A 10613-nucleotide genomic window follows, 5' to 3' on the forward strand; every position below is an offset into this window, starting at 1 on the left:
CTGGTGTCCACCTAAAATATATAGACCACTGGGGTCTTTTTTGCACTTACAGATCTGCCATGTAAGAGCAAAAAAAAAAAAAAAACAGTGCTCAGTAGCACCAAATGTCGCTCCTGTAGGTTTTTGAAGAACCACGCTGAGCCATTAAAAATGGATATCGTTGACTTCGCTCTATTTATTTCCAGATGTCACAAGCATTGTTGGAATAGGCTGCATATGGAAATTGGACCCTCTGGTTACTGCATTATTTACCTCACTATTTTTCAAAAGAGGCCCACACACCCACACACATGCCACCGGGCACAAAAATGCCTAGCATGAACAGCCAGAAATGAAATGCCCAGCTGGAAAGGTGGATTTAAGCTTCCCCTGGTCTTATTAAGGACAGGCTGAAGCTGTGAAAGCTAAACATTGCAAATCACATTACTGTCCACTAAACGAGAGACAGATGCACTATGGCGGAGTATCTCTTTCTCTTTGTGGTGCTTCAGGCTGTTTCTGTAAATTGAATAGCTCCAGCTGCAGAAGAGGCTTAACAGTGACTAACCTACCCCCAGCCAATATACCGCTGCCAACACCAGTTAGCTTTAGACAGCTAACTCTTTTATACAACACCCAGGCGGTCCACTCAGTCGCGTCTCTCAAAATGAGTTTGTGTTTTGACTGGTAGAAACAGTAACCCAACACATGCCAGGCCACCTTGCAGTCGTACTCGATTCTCGTTTACATGCTGATTAGCCTTTGGAAGGTTTTGCATTCATTGTCTAAAGTTATAGCACAGATGTATTCCCAAGATACAAAATTCGAGTGAAGTGAAACAGATGAAGACAATTTGTGTGGTGCCACTCCCCTTCAGATCTCCTATCCATGTCTTTTTTTCTTCAGACCGTGTTTATATTACTGGTGAGCTTTGATTTCTGTGGGACAAGCCTGTTTAGCTCATTGTCTCATTGTGCAATGCTTGTTGTATTGTGGCCGCATTCTGACAAACTGTACAAGCCACCCAACAATTCCCGCTTAAGCTGGCATCCAGTTCATACACTGACATCTTCACAACATATAACCAATACACAGTTAGGCTGGTAATGATTAGGCTGGTAACTCCAAAGCTTTTCCTTTAATGGACTGACTCGAGATCTAGAAGAGTAAGTAAAAATGATTGTTTGACAGCATCACAAATGTATTAACATTACCAGAAAACACTAGGCGACCGAATAGACACTCAGACCATGTGGTGGGGTCGTTAATGATTCATTTTTAACTCGGAAAGCTTATACTCTTTGGCATTTTTATCCCCTCTTCAAACTATTGTTTGGACTGCCACATTAAAATTCCTCTTTGCTGTGATGGTCTTTCATGTGGTATGCTGGTGGCTTGGCTTGAGCTTAAGCGTACTGATCCATATACAATCATACACACGAACCGCTAACACAATCCCCCTACACACACACACACACACACACACACACACAGTCTCTCTCTCTGTAACAGAATGAATTGTGATAGATGTTCCTGTCTACACACGCTTTTCTGAGTTTAAGTGGCATTGCTGCATAAATGTGAAGCCTCGCTGTGTGTGAGTCAGCAAGACCACAGGACTCCGTACTATCATGATTAGTGCAAGAGAAAAAAGAATGTAGACACTCTTCCATATTAATAATATGTGTTTTAGCCACACAAGTGACAACAAATGAATTCTAGAAACTTTCCTGTCCTTTTCCATTTATGTACCTGCTTGATTGTGTTACTGTGGGGATGCATTAGAACATGAGTTTGATGTGAATGGTGTGGAGGATCAAAAACCACTGGCCTTCAAAAACCACTGATCTCAAGTCTGTTTAAGACAATTGAGAGGAACTCATCCAATATGAGTGCTCCTACAGACACATGACACGCCATGATTTGGAATCAAGCCTATGGTCTATGGCCACATATAATGTAGATTTTTTTAAAAATTTAAAAATACACTGTAGATGCTATTAACCGGCCAAAGCTTTGCAAACTCAACACAGAAAGTTACTGGAGGCTGGGATTCTCCTAGAACCCTCGAACCACCAAAACCTACCTACTGTTCTATTGTGCTAACATTTTCTTTATGATTCTACAGTGCTTTTTGTTAGACAAAATACAGTATTAAAATAATTGTAACATTTGTTTGATAGAATATAAATGTGTCTGTTTAATTTCTGTACATAAAAACTAAATTGTTATATCAGTCTAGACTCATAAAGCTCATGTTATATACTCACATCACACTGTATGTACAAAAGTATGTGGACACCTGACCATTAGCTTGTTGGACATTGCATTCCAAAACTATGGCCACAGAATTTACCTCACACCAAACTCATCAAACTATGGTTTTCATCAAAGCATGACAGCACAGCCTCCAAATTGGGTGCATGCAAGAAGTTTTGTTGATTGCATACAACTGTGTAGTGCTACCAATGACTTTATACTCCTGTATAGCACTAGCAGTTGGTATTGCAAAAGTGCCATCCACATACTTTTGGCCATGTAATGTATGTGTCTTTTTGAAGGACTGCCTAAAACATGCACTAGCTGCTATAGTTTCAAATGTCTGCACATATAGTGTCAGGCACATTTTCCATCAAACTGACCCAGATGGCGGTTTGACCCTCAGTAAGCTGCATGTTAAACGTGGCAGGGCAACAATGCACTTCTGTAAGCCATCACCACTGTTAATTGTCTGAAGCCTTAAACTACCGGTCTGCCTGTATGCTTCTATAAAAAAACTCTGACCCTTATAATTGAAATAAACAATATCTCCCAGTTAATTACTGGTCGGGCTAATTAAAGAAAGGCCGTGGTGCAGAGAGAGGAGCTTAAATACACCGCTGGAACACAGCTATGCAGGACACAATTCAAACAGGGAGAAAATAGCCAGCACTCTGTGTAATTTTGGTCGTGAACCACAGAGGGAAAAATGTATAATTTAAGCCAGAAATTATTCATTTAACATAAATGCTTATTTTAAAAAACAAAACAAAAATGATTCATTTACAGTGAGCTCTTTTCCCTCCCTGTCTCGCTGTATATGGAGGAGGGCAAAATAACCTTAGTTTGAAGAAGCATTCGCCCGACAGACCGATAGAAGACTGACAGACAGAGGGACAGATACACAGACTTCTACTATTTTTTTCTTTTTTGGCATGGTGTGTTTATTAAAGGGTGTGTATATGTGGTGCTGTCTTGAAGTGTTTGTTTTCTAGTGGTGCTCTGTTTTATTTAGTTTTTCCTGATCATTAACTTAATAACAACTTAGACTTACTTTAAATAAAACCATAAATTATTTTAAAAAATAAACTTATAATGATAATAGTTGCCTGTCTAATTTCTGTGGCCTCCCTCAGATTAAAATGGTTCTTGGTAAATTCTTGAAAGCTTTATAAAGGACTCTCATATGCACATTCCATTTCCATGTTTTTCTACCACTTTATCCTGGTCAGGTTCACAGAGTCCAGTTTCTGTGAAATCACTGGGCATAATGTAGTAACACACCCTGGGCAGGATGCCAATCGATCACTTGGCCTCAACCATCCCCAGAACCACCAAACAAAGCCAATCATGTCTGTATGTAGACCCCTACTACATACTACATATTATATACTACATACCCAGTTGATCCCAGTGGTAGTGGGCAGTGTAGGGTTAAATGTGGCAATAATTTATGAATTTGTAGGCAATACAGTACCTTCTAAGGTGCGTGTAAAATGTAACATTTAACTGGAATTGACTTTAATCAAATCTTTATATTCAAATTTAACATTCTGCTGAAATTCTAATAAATTACTCTTCAGATGAAATATCTCAAAGCTGTTAAGATAAGACTGGAGACATTTGATATGGGAAATAAAAAGATGGCTCAGAAATGTATAAAGGCAAACATGTGTTTTCAGTTTGAGACGTCTGGTCTCTCTGTTAAACAAAATGATCTAATTAAGTGGATATTATACCTTTGTAAAATGAATGAGACAAAAATGTGTTTAGCAATGTTTAAGTTTGGGCCCTTTCTTGGAATAAATGATTCTTTGTTAGTGTGGCTTAATTGCTGTTTTAGATTTTCAGCATACTTTACAGAATACATGTAAACCTTCCCAATTTTCAGAAAATGCCAACCATCTGCCTAACAATAAATTAAAACGTTATTTTGTTCCTAATTTAGCCTGCATACTCATAAACAATTACAGTATTTCACATACACACACACTCTCACACATCCACACACAAATGCACACACACACAAACACTCACATACACAAATATGGGCAAACAGCAAGTACAGAGGCATCATGCACAAACAAACATGTAGTCCAGAATAGATCTCAAACTCATATTTAAATAAATAAAGCAGCATACGTGATACACACACACCACAATTGTTCTTCTCAGTTCTCTGTTAATGAGATGTGCACACTGTGCTGTTTCTTTTTACTAAACTCTGCGTCCTGACAGTGGCACAGCAGTCAGGCTAACATGCAGTGCTGTGGTTATTTGGGGCTCAAAAAAGTGACTGAACTGTGAATTGTTATATCTTCCTATTGTAGCAGCGACAGTTAATACGGTAATGCATATAGATGCAAAAAATCTAACCTTTTTATGCCATGTGTAGTTATTGAACATTTGATAACCAATTTAAGCAGGGTTGTGGGAACTGGAGGAAGGGTGGCACTTCTACCCAGTAATGGTTTTGTGTGTCCCTTCCCAATAACACAACTCCTGACAAGTAGTGTAGTATAGCTTCAAGTAGTGTTGCCAAGATATTAGGCTAGATTATAATGGGGTTTGGGATAAAAAGTTTCTGAAACATTCATGATTCCACCCAGCTTACGAGCTGCATTTATATACGTGAGGAAAGGGAACAGGGAAGGTCTTTGTGTCAACTTATTCTCACTGACAACAGGTTACATTTTAAATTCTTTCTTTTATTTAATGTAAAATAAAAAAGTTTTTGACTGTGTTTTATTTGTTTTTATTTATTATTTTAAAATAATAAAAAAGTGTAAAATTGTAGAATTGCTGATTGGACAGCAACAAGAAAACAACAACAAATAAAATAGAACAGATTAATACCTAATTTGGCAATTTAGGACAGGTGGTACAGCAGCGTATTACACTAAACCAACCACCGCTGAGATCCAGATTTGATCTCAGCTGGTGCTATCAGCCGGGAAGGGGTGGGGGTGGGGGTGGGGGGGATGTCTCCAAACATAAAGAACCCACTTCTTATGATCTAATGTTGAGATCAATGCAACAAAGTTTCTTTCAGTTGTAGACCTACCATGTGCCTGGGCTGCTGAACTGTGGGAGTAGCCAAGAGCTTGCAATGCTGTCTCTACTAGCTGGGTGAAGAGAATGTCTTTCCTGACCAGCACAAACTCTGCATGCTCCTCCCGACTGTCCCCCTCCACCACCATCCCTCCATCCACCTGCTCCACCACGCAGAACACAGGGATCATCAGACCTGCCAGGAGAGAAGGTGTTACGGCAGATTGTGAGACACTATTTAGAATTAGTTTTGTATATAACCAGTTATAATGATTTTGCATTGAAACCTTGAACTGGACATTCGCTGTTTTCCACTGTATTAAGAACTTAGATAAAAGACATCTGACCATGCAAACGAGCAGTGCAAATGACCAAAGTCAGAATAAGGTATTACTGTTAAAAGCTCATGCATGATAGAGACATAAAACATAATGCTTTTTTAAACAGTACTGTAATGACCTTACAATAATTTTACTTCATAAAACATTTGTTATTTACTATTATAAAATGTGTTATATCAGTGTTTTGTTGAATGATATATCAGGTTGTTTTGTGGTTCCAGTAACTAGACAGAAGCTTAGATCCCCCTATGTAACTTAAAATGAATTGTTTTTTGGCAACTTAATCATTTAAGATTTTTTTTTTTTAATTCCTCAGACTTTCCCACTACAGTCTATCAAAATTAACCAAAAATAGTTTAAAGTTCAAGATTTAACATTTTTTAAAAGGACCTTGGACATGACTTTGGAACATTTGGTGTGACTTTGTGAGATGGCCTAGACTTCACGTCAACTTGAGAGCTACTGATTAAAGACTTGGGTTTTAAAGATGAGGGTTTGGGTGAATTTCCAAAAACACTGTTTGCCACCTACTACTTAGATTAAATAGGATAAATGCTTAATAGGTAATTGGTGATAACACTAATTTGAATAACTGCCAGGACAAGCAATAGCCTATAACAGTTCAGGCAGTTCATGCAAATATTTATATGGAGCAAATGTCTTTATCAAATCAGCCTCTTAATCAGACATTCCCTGCTCTATTTTACAAGCGGTGCTAACAGTTACTTTGCTCATGGAACTCTATGATAGAACTTGCAACAGATATGCAAACTTTATAGTCTTTTACTAATGCTCGCTATCATCACTGTACCGGTGCAAAACCTGCTCTCATTAAACATTTTATCCACTGTACTTTCTTCTACAGCATTCTGTTGGCTTAAGATTCATTTAAGAAATGTGGACATTAAACAGACAATTGCTAATAATAACAGTCAAGTTGGCTGAAATGCACACAAACATAAACACACACACACACACACACACACACACACACACATTATTCCATGCACCGTCACATACATATGCGCATGCAATATTTATACATCTATAGGCTACACAACCCACCAAGCCTCTTGTTTTAATCAGTCAGTTCCTATATTTCTATTTCCTCTCCATTAATCATCTCAGCTCACAGTTCACAATCACAAATGCTCTTATGGAGTGAATTACACACTGTGGGTCTGCGCCAAATCAAGTAAGTGAATTTTCCCCAACAGGGAAATATAACTGTCAACACACAGCAGCTCCCAGCAGTGCCTTTCTCTCTCTCTCTCTCTCTCTCTCTCTCTCTCTCTCTCTCTCTCTCTCTCTCTCTCTCTCTCTCTCTCTCTCTCTCTCTCTCTCTCTCTATGATGCTTGCATCACACTCAAAAAAGTTGGGACAAAGGCAAAAAGGTCAGGTGTTTTTGAATATTATTCTATGATGTGATTTGTGAAAGAATGTAGTGGTAACATTAGCTTACTACTCAATTTGTTTGCTTTTGTTTTGTTTTTTTCACACTCAAAGTTGTATTTTACCATTTGTCATTTTGCAGATGCTTTTATCCAAAACAAGTTACAGTTGTGTTGGGGCAGTGCACTTTATTAATGTCCTTTAAAATTATCAAATAAATATTTTTGTAAAACAACTATAATAATTATAATAACAATAATAATTGCATTTGTGCAAGTGGCTGCAGCCAGATGAGAACAGGAGTAAGGTCATCATCTCTGATGAGTCTAATTTTCAGCTTGGCTCAACATCTGTTCGTCTAATTGTGAGACAGAGACCTGGAGTGGCCTACAAGCCACAGTGTCTTGTACTCACTATAAATTTTTACTTAGGATTTATGATGATTTGGGGTGCTTCAGCAAGGCTGTAAATTGGCAGATTTGTCTTTGTGAAGGATGCATAAATCACGCCATGTAGAAGTTTATCCTATAAAAAAATCCTTGCTTTCTTCTGCTCTGACAGCCAAGTCAATTAAAGTGTGGGGGAAGGACCACTAGATCAAGACCAGTTATCACTTTCTGCAAACAAATGCTCTAAATGACACTATGAGAAATGTTTCAGTAATTGTAATGTTAATTTTACTTGAATTTATACCTATAAATAGTTTAGTCTAACAGCAAAATAATGTAATTCTGTGATAAACCATTCCAGTCTTTTGAAAACTACCCCATCAATACCAAGTATTCACGAGTCTATTTGGCTGTGTGTCTATTCTTCTAACTCAAGATACAAACCCAGACAGGTCAATATGCCTTTATGCAATAATGCCTGTACACACTGATCAGCCAAAACATGCTAATCATGCTTGTTTTGCAGCAATCGTGCATGTCACAGTCAGGGATATATTAAGTGTCGGGCTGATAGTAGTTACTCGTAGTACACGTTTTGAATGCAGCAGATATGAGCAGCATAAAACCTGAGTGGCTAAACCATCATGGCCAGACAACTTGGTTAAAGTATCTCCAAAAGAGCAGCCGCAGTGAGTACCCACTGACTGTGGTTCATGTTATGTACCTTCTTGTACCACAGACAAGTGTTGGACAGCCAAGACTCACTGATGCCAGAGGATATGAGGCTATGCCATCTGGTACAGACCAACAGAAGAGCTAATGTGGCTTAAATTACAGATAATTTTTTTACTGGAATTAAAATGAATGTGTCAGAATAGTGCATCGAATCTACTGTGTATAGAGCTGCATTATTACAGGCCAGTCATAGTGCCCATGCTAACATCTGTTTATTATTAGACATGTATACGTCCATCATTAAATATGCACACAGACATTTGAACTGGACATCGAGCAATGGAAAAAAAGTTGACTGGTCTGACAAATCCTGTCTTCTCTAAGATCATGTGGACAGCCGGGCACACGTGCATTAATGCACTGTAGGAAGATCCATATTGCAATGTACAGAAGTTGGAAGGACCTGCTGATAATGGACACCTACACCTTCAGATGCCTTGTGGAATCCATGTCTTGGCAGGTAAGTGCTGTATTGCCAGCATATTAGGCAGTGGTCCTAATGATTTGGCACATCAGTAAATAGTTTCTTACAATAGTCTTTTGAGTCATGTGACAATAGCATTAATGTGTTTTTTTTTTTTTTTTTTAAGACGTCATGGAACATTAGCTACAAATAACAGCTATGTCCTCCACACCCAATATTCTACGTTTGTAGCCACACTGTGTGTATATGTATAAGTGGGTGTGTGTGTGTGTGAGCATGCATCTTTGAAGTTCCGGTCGATGAATGACCCAGGCGTGATAAATCAGGCCCCTACAGTGCTACTTTATTAGGAACACTTGGTGTTATATGGTCCCCAGGACACTTCTCAGACCACATTAGTGTATAGGATAGAATTGATTCATACTGTAGGCTGCAGGTTAGCCTTTTAATCTAGTCTAATAAAATGTTCAGAAAGACCCCACAGCCTTTAGAGGGGAGTAAACAAACAGGCAAGAGAGCACTGATGGCAGCAGGTGTAAAGGCTAGTACTTGTCTGCGCACATATGTCTTGTCTGCCTGGATATGTCTTATTAAAAAAAATAGGTCTTTTTACAGATCTACACATACAAGATCAAGTCTAAAGTTGGGACAGTAGGTGAAATGCAAAATAGTGTTTCACAATTATGTAATTGTAAAAGACACCATAGCAATCACTTGGAATACTACTGCAATCCCCTTAGGTACCATAGCAACCATCTAGCAACAGCCTGGGTAGCACAACAATTACCTAGCAACCACCAAAAGTACCATAGCAACTACCTGAAACACCATAATAACTGCTTATTAACAACATAGAAACTACCTTTAATACTATAGCAAACATCCAGCAACACTCCAGCAACCACCTGGGATATTAAAGCAACAACCTGACAACCAGCTAGCAACAATATTGGATCAAACTGATGTACCAGTGCAACTAGCTACAACACCTAAGCAACCACCTGGAAAAGCAACATGCTGGCCACTAGCTAAAATGTCATGCTAACTGCTTCAGATTGCTTAAACACTGCCTTTTTCTTTAGGACCTGTATTTTTTTTTGCTTAAAATTATTTTGTTTAAAATGTGGTTTACTAATGCTACTGAACATCTCGACTACATTCCATTAAATAAATAAAAAATACATTTGATTCTTTTAGTCCTTAATTTTAGCTAGGCTCCACAATACATCAATGATCATGATTGTAAAAAATGTTTGTTTTAATTAGAGGATCTCATGGTCATACCTCCCAGGATTCTCTGTGAAACCCCATTGTGCCGACTTCGAGGGCCAGTGGGACTACCGTTTAGCTCCAGGCGGCTAATCTTCCCTGGAGGTGGGGCATTTGGGTCTGGGCTGGAAGCAGTTCGGCGTTCAGGGCTCTCCCGCAAACAGGGGCTCTCTCCTCCTCCACGCTCCATTCCCCTCCACACTGCAGGAGGAACTCCAGCCAAAGAGAATGGACCTAAGAAAGGACAGAGACAAATAAAAAGATGGATAGAAAGAGATTAGGGGCACTGTGATATCTATATTTCAATGAAGGTTTTTAGTTATCAGGCTAATTAATTTGCTTAGTTGCGTTTAATAAAGTAATTTATTAAATGAGAGGTATAACATCTTTAAGATTATGATGCAAATCTGATTGTTATGACATCCATTAAACATATTTTTTGTGTGTTTTAACATTTGTCTTACTCAGATCACACACACACACACACACACACACACTCACACACACAAACACTCACACAAACACAATGTTCTATATTTTTATAATGCAATTAAAAAAATCTAAATGTCTGAGCTACAGTTTGCAAATATGGAGCTGCAGGAGAAGAATCAGAGTGACTGAGCTAAAGTCGAGGATACTTTCATTGTAAATGATATCAGGACCAATTTTAAGAGCGTATCACTGCGATCACTGCAACAAACAGGCAGGCACCTTGTTCTGCACCAGCATTAACAAGGAATGTAAACTGTTTTGTGTGTGTGTATGTGTGTGTG

At 38.5% G+C, this 10613-nt stretch overlaps 1 protein-coding gene across 1 annotated transcript in view; it reads right to left on the reverse strand.

Annotated features, from left to right (window-relative positions):
* Positions 1-10030, reverse strand: part of satb2 (SATB homeobox 2) — a 29429-nt gene extending 19399 nt beyond the window's left edge. Inside the window, exons 1-2 of the mRNA XM_063006109.1 lie at positions 9856-10030; positions 5303-5485 (exon numbers count right to left, since the gene is read on the reverse strand). Coding sequence (XP_062862179.1) covers positions 5303-5485; positions 9856-10030 — 358 coding nt within the window. The remainder of the gene's footprint in view (positions 1-5302; positions 5486-9855) is intronic.
* Between the last annotated feature and the right edge of the window lie 583 nt (positions 10031-10613).

The sequence above is a fragment of the Trichomycterus rosablanca genome, chromosome 12, assembly GCF_030014385.1.
Source record: "Trichomycterus rosablanca isolate fTriRos1 chromosome 12, fTriRos1.hap1, whole genome shotgun sequence".
In the NCBI taxonomy this organism is placed as follows: domain Eukaryota; kingdom Metazoa; phylum Chordata; class Actinopteri; order Siluriformes; family Trichomycteridae; genus Trichomycterus; species Trichomycterus rosablanca.